The 16,564-nt window shown below is 37.7% G+C and overlaps 1 protein-coding gene across 4 annotated transcripts in view; it reads left to right on the top strand.

Moving 5' to 3' along the window:
* Positions 1-16,564, top strand: part of LOC115433508 (transcription factor COE1-A-like) — a 131,145-nt gene that overhangs the window by 91,260 nt on the left and 23,321 nt on the right. For all 4 annotated transcript variants that reach the window (XM_030154966.1, XM_030154965.1, XM_030154963.1 and 1 more), the window contains 2 exons: positions 420-553; positions 2,282-2,408. In XM_030154966.1, coding sequence (XP_030010826.1) covers positions 420-553; positions 2,282-2,408 — 261 coding nt within the window. The remainder of the gene's footprint in view (positions 1-419; positions 554-2,281; positions 2,409-16,564) is intronic.

Genomic DNA, 16,564 nt, shown 5'->3' with positions numbered 1-16,564 from the left:
AGTATAACACCAGGTATCTATTCTAACACACAAATATGAAAGGATATACATAAATCCAATGAAACCAGGAAATAATAGAGAAAAAAATAAACATTAAAATACAGTAAAAGCTCATTTCTGGTGTATTATCCAAGTCTGGTTGACATTACGTATAAAAAAAAAAAAGAAAAACCACAGATCCATTTTAGATAGAAGCATTAGGAACACTCAGTCATAACAGCACATAATAAATGTATAAGACATGTAAAAACATATAAAACAGATATAAAATGTTAACAGGAGGATGCCAAACTCAAATGTACCCAAGAATACAACAGGTTTCATACTTATTTAGCTCACATGCTTATCAAACATAAAGTGTGTGATATTTTGCTGTTTCTCTTGGCTACTACCATGGTTTTCCCCTCTTCTTTCTTTAGGAGCCGCTCCCTGCATTAAAGCCATCAGTCCCAGTGAGGGCTGGACCACAGGGGGCGCTACAGTCATCATCATAGGAGACAACTTCTTCGACGGCCTTCAAGTCATCTTTGGTACCATGCTGGTTTGGAGTGAGGTGAGTTCATCAGCGGTCGCCTGTTTCCATGTTGGTTCAACCCCTCAACTGTGTGTTTTTGTCCTTGGACCGTTGGAAGTAATTCAATATGAAAACATACTTTTCCTCATGGTCCAGCTCTTAACTGTGTGTGATCATGTGCATTTTTGTGTGGTGTGTGTGTGTGTTTGTGTGTGTGAGTTAATGTTTGTGTAAATGAGGTTTGCCTCTCTAATGAGTCCCCACCAACATGCAGCCGTCGCCCCTCTCTGCCGTCCTCACCCACTCTCCCTCTGTCTCTTTCTCCGTGGAATACTGATCAAATCAGCAGATTTGCGATAGCCATCGGCTTAATGCTCAGGAAAACACACACACACACACACACACACACAGCTCTCTATCGTACTTTTCCCCAGCACCACTCCTCTACAGTATGTTTATTTGTCTTCTGACTCCACTCACCGTGTGCGCTGAGCGACCGTGGCTCCCTTCCAACAACAACACTGAATGTGTGTGTGTGTGTGTGTGTGTATACATGCTGGCATACATGGATGTGTGTGTGTAGGTGTGTGTGTGTGTGTGTGTGTGTTTGTGTGTATGTGTGTGTGTTAAGAGCTGAGGGGTTTGTTTACAGTGTTGAGAGCCACACTTACACACACTAACATGTGTACAGAGTCTCAGTTCAGTTCAGTTCAAACTGACTCAGCTCTCTTGGCGTTCCTCAGACCGGCTTCTAGTGGATTTTGGCCAAATAAATGTTTCATTTGCACTCAACCTGATTATTGATTCCAAAGTGAGAAAACGCATTTTGAATATTTGTCGGCGGAAAGTGATTGCATCGTTGCCAAGGCCTGTTTGTCTGCATCTCTTCCTCCTACCTACAGATTTTTGCAAACTCGGGCCAAAAAGAATTTTAAAAACCAACTTTAAAAGTTTGGCTTTAAATGTTTGCCACATTCAGGTCAATAGAATGATTCACTGAAACTATAGAGGTGCAGGCCAATTGGATTTTAGTTACAGTAGCTACTTGTTTTTTGCATCATGCCAAACATTTAACCCATCCTACATTCAGTTCAGATTCTTTATTTGTCCCTGTAGGGCAATTAATTGTGCAGCAGTGAACCACAAAATAAAACACAAGGCACATCAATACAACCAGAACATAAATTAGATAAAGATTAAAAAGAAGTTATAAATCTTTTTGTTGGATTTGTAGACATAAATGTTCAAATAAGTCAGATTTCTGATATACCGTACACTCTGAACACTACAGTACCTATCTTTGAATGGTACATAAACAGCATTTAGATTCAGGATGTATAATCTGATTTAATATAAAATGCGTTAAATCTAAATGCAAATAAACTTTTCTCAGAGATGCCTTTCAGCACCTCAACAAGTGTAAATGCAATGCATCAGAAACCAAAATAAACTTTACATCAGAGATTCAGCAGGGACACTCAAGGTAAAATGTTGCCAACATGGAGAATAACATACAGTGAATGAATTGGATGTGTTTAAAAAAAAAGTGTAAGTGTAAAAAAAAAAAAAAAAAAAACGACAAAAAAGTGATTTAATATTGTACCATGACCCGGCTGTCTTGAATCAAGACTCCAGATGTATGTTGTCAATGAACTATTCATGTTTTTTTACGAGGATTAAGTGATTTATTAGTCATTGTTTGCATTCTGTCCTGATCAGGTGGTTTTGTTCTGACTCTCGATCTTTCATGTTTGTTTCTAAATCTAGTTGATCACGCCACATGCCATCAGGGTGCAGACGCCTCCGAGACACATTCCAGGGGTCGTGGAGGTCACTCTGTCATACAAATCCAAACAGTTCTGCAAAGGCACACCTGGGAGGTTCATATACACAGGTGAGTCTGCTGGACACACATGGACAAACAGAAACACATGGTAGCATCAGTATAAGGTTAATATTTATTGTGTTGTTGAAATGGTGGGAGCAATGGAAGACGCAGGTGAAAATACTCCATTACATTATTATTATTGTATCTAAGTACATGAGCAACAAATCTCACTTGAAGCATTTACGTAAAAGTGCTGGTTTGGTTCCTGTGACTCATATTTTATTACATGTGATATTAGCTTCAGCATCAGTGTTGTTGCAGATACTTGTTTCTTGTAGAGTTGGAGCAATTTTGAAGCCCTTCATATCCAGTTTTATAAACAGGAACTCCACTTATATCTGAGGGTCCATCACATGATAAAAAGGAGAGGACAGAAGAAATGTTACACAGAAATGTGGTATGAGTTTTATTCATTTTCAGTCTTTGTTTTTTGGCAATGATTTTTATGTCCGTTGAATGAAACCATGTGAGAAACGTTAGAGAGGAAATCAGTATTTGGTGGAGCTGTTGTCAACTCGTAAACATCTGAAATATGAATATGACTACATACCACTCTCTGTAAAATGTTAAAGCGTATATTTAAGTGTTGTATTTTGATGAGATTAGATTTTATTTTATTTGGTTTATTTGATAGGGACAGATACAAAAGACATAGACCAACTGTAACACAGCAATCCCATGCATGCATCATAGTACTTATAGCAAAAGCTAATTTGCAATGCCGGTTCCTAGATGGGCTTTTATGAAAAGTTAAAATACAGAGAGGAATGGAGAGACAATGATCTTTTACATACAAAACTGTGGTATAGGAAAGAAAATAATCAGGTTAAAGCAAAGAAACAGATAAACATTACACAAGCCTTAAACATGAGTACACTGCTGTTTCTGGCACATCCATTTTTTTTAAGTTTTTTGAATGAACCTAAACTTGTCAAAGATTTTATTTCAACGGAGAGTAGGTTCCACAGATTAGCTCCTTTCACGGAGAATGCAGACCAAGCAAAGGCAGTTTTTCTTTAAGGCACCTTGCAGTCTCCATTTGAGATGAGATGAGATGAGATGAGATTAGATTAGATTAGACTTTATTGATCCCACAAACTTCAATGATCAAGGCAGCAACAGAATAAATTGCAAGAAAAAGTGTCCATGCATAAAGATAGTGCAAAAAATAATAATAATAAACTATACTGACTATATACATATTTACAACAGAGTGGAATTGCAGAATGTCAGACAGTACAGATGAGACATACAGGACAGGGTTACACTGTTTTGTTGTTCAGCCTGACAGTGATTTTAGAAGCTGACTATATTGTACATCAACCATGGTGTAAAATCTGTTACAAAATCTATCAAACCAATGAAATGGTGTAAAAAGTACAATATTCCTCTGAAAAGCAGTGGAGCAGAAGTATGGAATACAATTAAACTACTTAAAGCTGCATTTCTTTATTTCTTTTTAGTATCACCAGGTAAAAATTCCATGATAACCCTTAAAAAAACAGGATTTCTGCATCTTCTACTTGCCTGTATTTTCAGGCTGTTGAAAATGCAGATTTTTATCTAATTACAGGCCTTTTCAGACAGATAGATGGGTTAAATACATGACTGACTGCTGTACTTGCTGATCAGAATCCACCAAACGTGACCTAGATATGGTTCTACTGCTCTATTTCATGTCTCAACACCCGAGCTTGAAAAAGTTCACTTTTCAGCAGGTGCATCTATATTTATATTTAGTCTTTTGATTTGGACAGTTTGGAGAGAGTTGCAGATTCTGATGTTTTTAGCTGAACTCTTGCAGTTTTAGAAGAAGAATCTTTATTTTTCAGTATATTGTATGGAGGAACACACCACACACTGCAGACTAGGAGCAGTGGGCTGCCGTATCAGGCAACTAGGGAGCAAACAGGGGGTTAATTTCTGTGCCTGGCTCAAGGGCACATCAGCTAACAATTGCTCTGCCGGTCCAGGGAATCAAACCGTCACAGTCACTTCTCGAACCCTTTAGGCCACGGCTGCACCAGTTTTCTTAACCCATAAGGACCCAGTGTGACTCTTGTGGTAGTTTCAAAATATTTTTTCTCTATATTTAACTTTTTTAAAATGATTTATCCCCATAATATTACCCTCTGTGTTTTCCGTTTTTTCAATGAAAATTATGTATTTTCTTCAATTTCATTTACTGATCATGTAGGTGTTCATAAAAGCTCAGATTAAAGTTGATGGTTATTATAACAAAAACAGAGAAAACTGCTGAAAAAGTGACTTTTTCAGTAAAGTATATCATTAACTGAACATAAACCAAGCATTTCCATCCACTGTCATTGATCCAACTCCATGGGTTTTACTGGTGAATCAATGTTGTGGAAGGTTAGGGTGTTTCCACTTTCAGCACGGAGCCTCTGAACGTCCAAATGGGTCATATCTGATGACCATGAAAAAAATGACAAACTGCTTTACACCAATTATTTATATGTATTGATAGGATTAATGGATCAACAGTGGATGTTTGGGTCTTTATGGGTCAAGTAAAGTTAAAGCCACAACTGAGTAAAACCTTAGAATGAACAAATGCACTAAGTTACTTTCCACCCCTGTATGAATGTTTATACGTTTTTTTTGTCTTTTATTAATGTGTGTTTGCATGTGACGAACGCATGCCAGTGTGTGTGCGTGTGTGTGTGTGTGTGTGTGTGTGTGCGTGTGTGTGTGTGTGTGTGTGTGTGTGTGTGTGTGTGAATAACGTCTATGAGCTGCAGTTCACTCTCAGGCCAGACAGTGTTGAACTAATGACTGTAGATTAGTCAACATTAACGACCCACACTCGGTAGAATGTTGCCATAATCAGAGGCTCGTTAAAACCATCTACAATTAAACAGTCTGCTCTTTATAGCCCTCCATACTGAAACTATTAGTGAAATCATCCAGAACACCCAGTTTACCAACACACACATACAAAGCTGGAAAAGCAGTGAGTATTTGTGTGTGCTTGTTGACTGTGAATGAGCGCTTTCCTGCAGCCGCTGGACGGAGACGCGAGGACAAAAGCATGTGTGTGTTTGCACATACATGTGGAAACGGATGGAGGTGATGTGATGTCTGGTTCAGTATTGATCCGCTCAACATGGCTCCATCACACCATAATCATGACGTCACTCACAGAGAAAAACAGCTGCTGTATAAAGTCTTTGTCACATTTATGACCCAAGTAATGAAACAAAGATAAAGATGAGAATTTAAAACTGATCAATAGAAATAAAAAAATAACTCACCTCAACGTAAATCCACAGTTTGGCTTGTTCACGTTAAGTTTATGAGAGCTGTAACACTTTTGTTTTGGTGACGAGCTTTCTGTTTTAAGCTTGGACCACACTGACATGTTTAGGATGAAGGAGAATTGAAAATCTAAATTTTTCACAAAATACTAAACTGAAGCCAGTGTTTTTGTTAGATATATACAGCAGTAAGGATGTGTATAAACAAATATAAATGACGTGGTATTAAAACTCAACACACTAACCACAAAACCCCACACCAAACCAGCTATATATTACACAACTCATACAAAAGCAAACACATCCTGTCAAACTCTTGTAAAAAGTTCTGTTTTTGCATCAGTACAGTACACAAAAACCTCTATACCAATAAACACTTGTAGCTTTTACTGATTGCATGGCATTGTAGTTTGCAATAAAGCTTTGTCATATGTGTAGAGTTTATATGGATTCTCTATTCACAACAACACAAACAGCACATTATCACTACAAAGAGTACTGAGACTTTTTTTTATTTTCCTATAGTTTTTTATGACTCCTCAAAAAAACAGCAACTCAGCACAAAACAATGACTGTGATAGGAAAAAAAAATACTGAAAACTTCACCTCCTCTTTTGGTTTGGACATTTAACTTCATCCATATCATATACAATGAAACTGAGAGGAAAACAGTACATTATGGTTACAGTTTTTCAAATAGTATTATAAAACAACAAGATGAGAGTAAAACAAAGCCTGTGCTTTTAGTTCTTTGTAAATGCATGGGTTGTAAATCAAACTGGTTATAGAAATACTGCTTAAAGAGTGATTGTTAGTGTTTAAACATCCAGTAACAACAATAATAACAACAGACAAGTTGAGTAGTTCAGCAGGTTAAATGAAGAAAACAGCACTACCTTTAGGAACGTATTTATTTGTTTAAAGAGCGGGGAATTAAATTTTGCAAGATCTACCTAAAATGGTTTATTGCCAAATGGAATATCAGTGGTTTCAATGGAAAAGCACAACAGCTCAAAAAACAATTCATCAGTTGTAACATATAAAAGAATCTCTCCCTATATTCCATTAAATTGACCTGATTATATTTTAGAGGTATTAATAACATGTTTACCTTACAACTTCATGCACTGAGTTCATCGTCATTTCACCATCAGCTACTGCTTTGTATACATTTATACATTTCACATTCAAGTAGTTTATTTACAAACTTCTCTAAAAGTATCAATTATTAGCCACTTTTACATAGAGATCCAGGAAAAAAGGTGAGATGGTGATCCCACCTTTTTCCCACCATTGACTGATTTCCACAGCCAAGCCAAACAAGTAACAGAGGTGAGACAGGCTGGACTTTTACACAGCGGACCTGCGTTCTGGAATCAAAGGGGTGGTGACACAGTGCAGCGTATAGTGTGACGTATAACTTCATTCATTCATTCATTTTCTGAACCCGCTTTATCCTCACTAGGGTCACGGGGGTCGCTTGGAGCCTATCCCAGCTACATAGGGGCGAAGGCGGGGTACACCCTGGACAAGTCGCCAGTTCATCGCAGGGCTGACATATAGAGACAAACAATCACTCTCACATTCACACCTATGGGCAATTTAGATTAACCAGTTAACCTATTAGTGCATGTTTTTGGATTGTGGGAGGAAGCCGGAGTACCCGGAGAGAACCCACGCAGACACAGGGAGAACATGCAAACTCCACACAGAAAGGTCCCACCCCCCGTCGACTGGTGTTGGAATCGAACCCAGGACCTTTTTGCTGTGAGGCACGAGTGCTAACCACTGCACCACCGTGTCGCCCGACGTATAACTTCCGCGTTGGAAATACCCAGAGCATAGTGGTGTTGCTGACCTCTCCAGGTCTTTCACCGTTCCACAAATGTTAGCATGGATTGAGTCCTCCGCCCGAAGTGACAACAGCTCCTGGATCTTGGCGTCTCCCCAGTTCGACGTCTTTCTGGTCGCGTTGGTACGCTCATTTTAAATCCCCCTAGCGTGAGGGTCACACACGCAACACTTCATCAAAACGTCACACCTTGGTTGCGGAACGAGAGGTGTTCCTTTTACATCGCGTTCCGGAATCATGATTACACCTTTATCACGGCTCTGTTTTTACCTCCAGAGGTGTTACAAAGCTGCGATAAAGGTGGGACCAAATGATCCCACCATTTCATTTACAGATGTCATTATGGAATAAAGGCGAAATATTCCCGTAACAGAAGCGCTGTGGAAAAGGGGCTTTTGTTTCAATGCAACAGTCCCTGAGTTACACATGCTGTTGAAAGTATAAAGTGCAGAAAGCTGGCACAGTGTGTTTAAATTTATTGTAGAAGATCATTCACGGAAAAGATTGTGTTCGTCACCTTCAGCCCAAAGAGTCTGACAGATGAAACACTGTCAACATAATAAATGATCTGTTTTCAGGGTGCGTTATTTCATCTCTTTATTATGGCCTTGAGTTGTAATGTTTTTTTTTACACAGAGGTACTCAGCTCATGTGCCTCCTTCAATGTTCCTCAGTCAAAACATTTTTGGTCTGACCCTGAGGCGAGTCGGCTGGTAATTGGTCCGTCTGGTGTCTAACTTCTTCTGCCATTGGGTGGAGATGACCTCCCGTGACCTCACGATTGGCTGATGGCTTCAACATGTGACCCAGGAAACGAGATCTGTTACTGCGGTTGCCTGACCCCGCCTCAAGGTCGACTTCTTTCTGGAAGTTGCTGGTAAAAGGTCACGGCGGTGAAAGCTGATTGGCTGTTGTGGTTTTTCAACGCTCTAGCTGTAGTTGCCTCTGGGTGTAAAGGCCTGAGCAATTAAACATGCTCAAAAGCTCACTCAAGCAATGACACACACATGTAAACACACACAGAGCCACACTTGCAAAGGGGTCGTGTCTTACACAACTTACCACACACACTTTCAAACAGGGGCAGGAGTTGAAAGTAATTGTAAATCAGAGAGATATGAGGGCGGGATGGTGAGTAGTCTGGTAAACAGATGGTCGCTCACATACATTTACACACACACACACAAGCTATACACACACATATACGCATTGTGCCGTATGTCTACTTCATCTGCCTGGTGGGAAAAATTAACATTCTCAACATCACACATTCCCATAAAAACATAATGGTACAAAGTGACAATCAATACATGCTCTCACACATGCACACACTAACAATCACACACACACACACACACACACACACACACACACACACACAAAGCACATTTCTCCTGATTTATCAGCACTTTTGCAGATTATAGAATACATGCTCTTAAATGTAATTTGTAGCACATCCTATTAGATTACACAGTATTAGCACTACTTGGAATTGCTTCAGTATTGTCGTACTATTGTATTATTACTGTTAAATGTTACGTAAAGTAAACTTAAGCAAGGAGTCACTATGATGTATAATAACGCTAAAGATGGATGGTACATTCTATGGACAAAAGTGTTGGTAAACACTGAATTCAGGTATATCGTTGCTAACAGGGCTACTAAATAATAATAGCTTAATATAACTTTTGCACTGTGATAAATATCAGCATTAAATATTTTCATTTCATCTTTAGGGTTAACTCTTCAAAGACATAAACTACCACCTGCAACCAAAAACATCTACTGATCTAAAATTTTTCATTACTTTTAACTGTTAATTCTATGAATACTTTGAAATAATTCAGGTAAAATGCAATTTCTCAGCTTTTCATGGTCATCAGATATGACTCATTTGGACATTCAGAGGCTCTGAGGTGAACATGTAAAGACCATCATCTTCTACAACATTGATTCACCAATGAAACCCATGTAGTTTGATAAATAACAGTGTTTGTCGACACTTTTTATGTTCAGTTAATGAAACATTTTGCTGGAAAAGTTGCTTTAGCTTCAGTGTTCTCTGTTTTGATCTAATAACCCTCAAATTACTCTGAGCTCTTATGAACATGTACACGGTCAGTGAATTTAAAATAGAGAAAAATACCTGCTTAACTCTAAAAAAAAAATGCTAATTTCAGAGGATAATATTATAATGAATGGTAATAAATCACTGAGGAAAGGTTAAACATTGAGAAAAATTCATTTTGAAGTTGCCACAAAACTGTTCTAGGTCTTCAAGGCTTGATATAGTTTACATGCATCAAAGTTTATTTTTACTTAATTTTAACACTGATTTTAATTTTAAATGTTCTAACTGTAGATTTGTTCCATATTTGTCGCGTTCTGGCCGTAATATTCATTTCAAACAACAAGTTACCGTCTGATTTCCTCAACTCTCACACAAGAAGAAAAATCAACATTGATTTGACATTTATCAACAACTGCCATAAACAATATTATCATGACAATTATATCTCAAATGTGAATGGGGAGTGCTGGGAGCTATAGATGTATGTTCATACTATGTGCAAGTCTATGGAAACACGTATCAGTGTGGTGCTTTTTTCCTTTTACACAGCATCGAGGTAGAGTGAAAAAATATTAAACACAAGAAGATAGAATCATGAGAATTTACAGTTCTATAGAGTATTTTAGTTGTGGTGTGTATTTTGCTGCCGTGTACAGAAAACAGGCTGTTTTTTACCTTCGTTGTTATCTCATAGCATGAAAGGTTGAAGAGGTAACATAAATAACATTATCAATATATTGTTCAATCAGAGATATATTAACTGGATTATAAGTTCTATCTCTGTGTCTGATCAGGGACTTATGGGAATTAGTGGTGTCTTTAAATTTCATAGACAATAATGTAGAATTAAGGCTTTAAACTGTTGTCTGATTGCCATTTATTCATACTGTAATTGAATACAGTCATATTTTCGGATCTAAATAGGTGTATTCTGCAACTCCTCTACAGTTTCATCGACGCAGCTGCATGAGAAAATCCATAGCTGAGATCAGAGAAACTTTTAATCAACCCAGAAACGTTCTTTTTCTGCATAGATGAACTCTTTGGGATTTTACAGATGCACAGAAGTCAAAAAAAAAGGGGGGGACGTAGAGAAAGAAAAAGACACAGACAGTCTTAAACCAGACTGTAACGTATCGATCCACTCCAAAGTGAATCCCACTCACATGCACACATATGCATTCATACAGATGCAGATACACACATATGTACAAACACAAGAAGTCACAGAGAAAGAGAGCTGCAGAGAAATAGATCTCATCTCATAAGGGGAAGAATGAAGCAATAATTCAGTGGTATTGAACTCCTAGCTGGCCAGAGTATTGATCTCACCACACCTCCTCCTCCTCTTCTTCTTCTTCTCCTTTTACCTCATCCCTCTTTGTCCTTTCACCCACTCAGATGATCCTTTTCTTCCACCCTTCCCCTTCTCTTATCCACCTCCTCTTCTTTCCTCCACTTAACTACAAAAAAACATCACCAGTTTATAATAAATCCACATCAAAAATCAGACACACAAGCATCAACACCATCACCAACACCGCCCATCCTTTCTTCCCCTGTCTCTCTTTTTTTTTTCTTCTACTCTGCTCACATTTTTATTGTGAAACAGGAGTGGAGGGTCTGTCCTCATGAAACTTCTATGAGTATTGATCTGCGGGCAGCTCTGGACTCCAGGAGGAGGAGGAGGGTGGGGCCGGAGGGATTCAAGGAGGAGTGATGGTAGAATAGATGGATGAATGAGTGAAGGTGACAGAAGGTGTAGTTAAGAAAGAATGGGGGAGGGAGGAGGAGCAGAACAGAGGGAGGAAGGAGGAGGTAAAGGGAGCAGGAGGGGTTCACGCTGAGAGGCTTTCATGGGCAGCAGGGTGGCAGAATAAGTCGAGATGAAACGGGTTCAAGCCTCAGTGTCACCACACATCCACAGCGCTCCAGTCTGGGTCTGAAGTCCGCTCATTATTCCTACGATGAACGTGACTCACACACACCCCGGTCTTCTCCAGACCCTGTTCTCCAGATGGGCTTCTGACTTTAACACCGGAGGAAGCTGTTTACATCATGTCTCCTTGAGGATTTTAATCCCTGACCAAGTCCTTCTCCTTTAACCATCTGACCCAACATGTTTTAGTTGCCAAATCCTAACATTAGTCATGGCAGATTAAGGCCTGGAGGTGTATTATGATCTTTGGGATGATCTGAATCATAATTTCTCTTGTAAAATATAGGCTGCTTACACTCAAGTTTTCCCTTGGTCTTAGACTGTGGTGTGATGACTTTTTGTTGCTGTTATTCATACAATATTTAGACGATAGCTGGAGGAAAAACACTCACTGTGTCTCATACATCTGGGACTGCTGTAGTGGTTCCCTTTGGCCTGTTGTAGTTTAATGGATCTCAACACAGTTTCATGTTTAACCGACAGCACTTTTACATGTCTCGCAATAGCATAAAATACCATTGTGTCTTGTGTTGTTTCATCAGATAATCTGTGTGAAACTAGTCTCACTGTTCGGTCAGACTTAACCCTTTAACCCAGGGGTGTCAAACTCATTTTAGGTCAGGGGCCACATCAAGCCAAATTTGATCTGAAGTGGGCCAGACCAGTGAAATAATAAGATAATAATACATAAAAAATGTCAGCTCTAAACTTTCCTCTATGTTTTAGAGCGAAAAAAGTAAAATTATGCGATAAAAATGTTTACATCTACCAACTGTCCTTTAAAACAATGTAAATAACATAAACCAACTGAAATTTCTTAAGAAAACTAAGTGCAATTTTAGCAATATTATGTCTCAGTTTATCATTTACACATGTAAAGTACAACTTACAGATCACAGTGAATCAACAAATACAGAAAACATTTAATAACAGGCTGAATATTGGTAAACCTGCACTTCATAAATTTAAAAATGTTCATATTTGCTAAGGTTATTCACGTTTTTGTGAAATGATCGTTTGTTTTAGTGTAAATACAGCAAAATGACATGAAAATGTTTACATTTACAGAGAAAAAATTTGGAGAATTTAGAGCTGTGAGTATTTAAAGGTTATTATGATAGTATTTTACTGATCCGATCCCTCTTGAGATTAAATTGGTCTGTATGTGGAACCTGAACTAAAATGATTACTATCTTCAGTGTAATTTTTGCATTTCACAAATTCATCCCAGGGGCCAGACTGGACCCTGTGGCGGGCCGGATTTGGCCCCCGGGTCACACGTTTGAGACCTCTGCTTTAACCCCTGAGACATAATCTCAATGAGTGTCATAGAAGTGTCCTAAAAGCTGCTGTGAGTATGTGCTTGTGTTCCTTTTCTTCAGTGGTTTGGTTTTACTCTGTGTTTTAGGGTCAAAATAAGATGGAATAGCAGAAAAAGACAAAGCAAGGAATTGGTGTTATACAGGTTTTTACCAAATAAGGCTCTCATAATGTACATCAATAAGAGATTTAGGATGTTTAACATGAACTGTGAACTGGAACACACTGAATAACAAGTATTTAAATTTTGGCCCAGTAGTTTTTGTTTTGGGGCTGCTTTTTGGCATCTGGTTGAACTCCAAAAAGCAGTTACACAGTCAAAACCCAGTAAAAAATAAAATAAAATAAAGGAAAATCACAACAACACTGCAAACAACAGTTAAAACAAAGCAAAAAAAAAAAAAAAAAAACGACACGGAAAATGGTGTTTAAAAAAAAAGCCCATGTTTGGATGTCTATGGAAAGTGCAAGGTCTATTCTACCAGCATTTCTTGAAAGTTTTCCTATTTAGCAAACAGTTTAATTTTTTATGAATATTTAAAATAATTATATGTTCAGAACGCTCACCACAGACATGTCAGGGGCTAAAGGGTTAATGTCATGACTTTACTTGAGGCGTCATGGGTCTAAGTAGACTAACCAAATAATTTTAGAGCTTACGTTCACCAAAAAATCACATATGAACTACTCGTACAGAACTAGTATAACTTATGGATCTCTGGGGATTTGGGAATTAACCCCTAATGTCTGTAATTCATGCGGTGCATTCATATGGGATACTTGAAGTCTGTTTTTTACTCGAATGTACTGACTTTTTTCCTCCAGTTCTGATGTCAAGAGCAGGTTCACCACCTACAGATAACTGTAGAAAAACATAAAAATGTTCCTACTATAGCTGTCATGCATGTCATCAATCCACTGTTTCAGATGTCGCTCCTCTGAATGATATCAGTTTGCTCTTTACGTGAATATCTATGGTACATTGTGTCACGAGTCTCCTGAGTTTCCACCCTGAACACTTTTAAAACCTTTATCATTTATCATCAGTGCAGCTTCCATTGTCTTTGACTAAGAAACAGGTAGAATTAATGCACAGAGGAAAGAAAAAAATGTCCTTTTTTCAGCAGTTTACCAAGATCCTGATCGCAATTACTACAAATTACCCAAGGTTACCCAAGGCAACATTAATGCCACAAACATCACATAATGCAAATCTATCTGGGCACATTTACAATTAAAATTTGCACAGCATTGTTTTTTATCATATGCTTCAAATAAAAGACTCTAAGATCACCAAGTCCTAAGACATATCAGATCATTAATAAGGTAAGAGACTTTATTGTCATTATAATTTCATACAATGAAATGTGGGTGCACCTCTATAAAAGATACTTTAAAAAAAAACATTCATACATCCATATAAAACACACAAGGCATAATGCATATTTGCAGTTGCTCAGTTAAAAAGTTAAATAATTCAGTTAATACATTAAAAAATAAATTAATAATATTGCACATCAGATGATGAGCCGGGTGATACAAGTACTTTATGATGCAGGATGATCTTCTCTGCAGCTTTTACAACTCTCTGTAGATCACTGGTGGACATTTTTGTCACATTATTTTTGTGTCGAAGTGTCCAGGGGCTTATTGGGTCAGAAAACATTTCCATATATCTTGTTTAAGCAAAGACAAATACTTTTGTTGTTGTTTCCATTATTAAACTTATTCAGTCAATGCCTTCTTCGGGATGAAACAGATGAAGTAGCTCCTACACAGTCTGCGTGTGTGTAAAATATTATGGTTAAAGATGCAAATCAACTTTATTTATCCCCAGAGGCAGCAGTCATTGTCCGTTAGCTCAAGAAAATAAAACGAAGCCAAAATAATGAAAATGCAAAGAATCAGTCTGTCAGGTTAACCCATAAAGACTCAGTGTTACTTTTATGGCAGATCCAAAATATATTTTTTTTTCTATATTTAATTTTTCTCATGTTTTATCACCATTTATTATAATATTATCCTCTATATGTTGCATTTTGTCATTGAAAATCATGTATTTTCCTATATTTAATTCACTGATCATATACATGTTCATAAAAGCTTAGATTAAAGTTTAAGATTATTATATCAGAAACCGAGAAAGCAGGGAAAAAAGTGACTTTTTCAGCAAAGATATCAATAATTGAACATAAACCAAGTGTGTCCATTTACTGTTATTGATCCAACTCCATGGGTTTTACTGTTGAATCAATGTTGTAGAAGATGACGGTGTTTCCACGTTCACTACGGAGCCTGTGAACGTCCAAATGGGTCATATGTGATGACCATGAAAAGACAACAAACTGCATTTTACGCCAAGTATTTCAACATATTGATAGGTTTAATGGTTCAGAAGTTATTAAACCTTTTAGATCAGTAGTTGCTTTTGGTTGCCAGAGGCTGTTTGGGTCATTATGGGTAAAGATATGATAAAACATACAGTAACTTTTTTGTTCACCTCAGGAGATACTTATACTTTTTAAGGATTTTTAAAGCTCACAACACAACCTTTCTGCATTGTTTTCATATTTCTGCATCTCAGAGTTGTGTCACCATGAATCGCATTTGTAAAGCTGTAGATGAGTGTATTTGGTGTTTGTGGGCGACTGTGTGACCAGTGTTTTTGTTGTAAATGCCAGTCTGCTGAAATTACTGATGCCTTTAACAGTTGATGTGTAATCAGTCGGATGGTTTCTGCTCCACTGGTATTATTTCTGTGTCTATATGTGGAAAGAAACCTGACCTTTGGTTTTCAACTATACATGCACACACTATGAGCGTCGGTTTACACACAAACATCACCATCAACCCATTGCGAGTACATATTGTTCTATTAATACTAAATAGTCAGTTGGAGGTACTTAAGGCATTGAAACCACTATAAGTCATCCTGTTAAGTGTGTGTCATTCTGTGTGTGTGTTATTAGAGTCGGCATCAGTTAAACGTCTCCAGAGATATGAGTGAGTGTGTATCTGACACTGGCAGTTAATTCTGACAGTTGATATCCCACCGACTGTTAGGCAGCTGTTTTTGCACTTTTGTTTTTCTCAACCATAACTGTAATTAGTTTTTTATATATATATATCGAACAAATGTTCTCTTTTCTCTCTAAGTTTACTCTTTCAGTCTTTTATCCCCTCTTCATTTTTCTTCTGTTTTCTTCTCCCTTCCTGCTTCAAATCACTCAATATCATGTTTGTAAAGTGCCGCATATGAATCATAAAAATCCGAATTTGTCCAGAAATGAAAATATGAATTTTCTTTTGAGAGGATGATGAATCGTTCCTGACAGTTTAACATCTGGGATTTTTACAGCTCACAATTTATGAAGTTATGTTGCTAACAAATTGAGTGGTTTAGGACATAACAGAAACCAGAAACTTGGGTGTGATGTGATAATAAAGCAGACAAACATATAAAGCCCATGCACGCGCACACACACACACACACACACACACATGCTTGAAGATAATAGAAAACAACACATAAGGAATTCAGCTGCAAGTAATTTATCAGTGCACAATCTGGAAAGTACCAAATATCACTCCAGCTGCACAAAACACACACACTCCCTCGACTCCCAACACTGTCTGTACTTACATATTTTTGTCTGTTGTAGCTTCTTTTTCTTTATTTCTTCCTTTTGTCTCACTTTTTCC

This window comes from Sphaeramia orbicularis, chromosome 14, assembly GCF_902148855.1.
Source record: "Sphaeramia orbicularis chromosome 14, fSphaOr1.1, whole genome shotgun sequence".
In the NCBI taxonomy this organism is placed as follows: Eukaryota; Metazoa; Chordata; class Actinopteri; order Kurtiformes; family Apogonidae; genus Sphaeramia; species Sphaeramia orbicularis.
The sequence above is the reverse complement of the archived record's forward strand: the minus strand, read 5'-3'. Positions and strand labels throughout refer to the sequence as shown.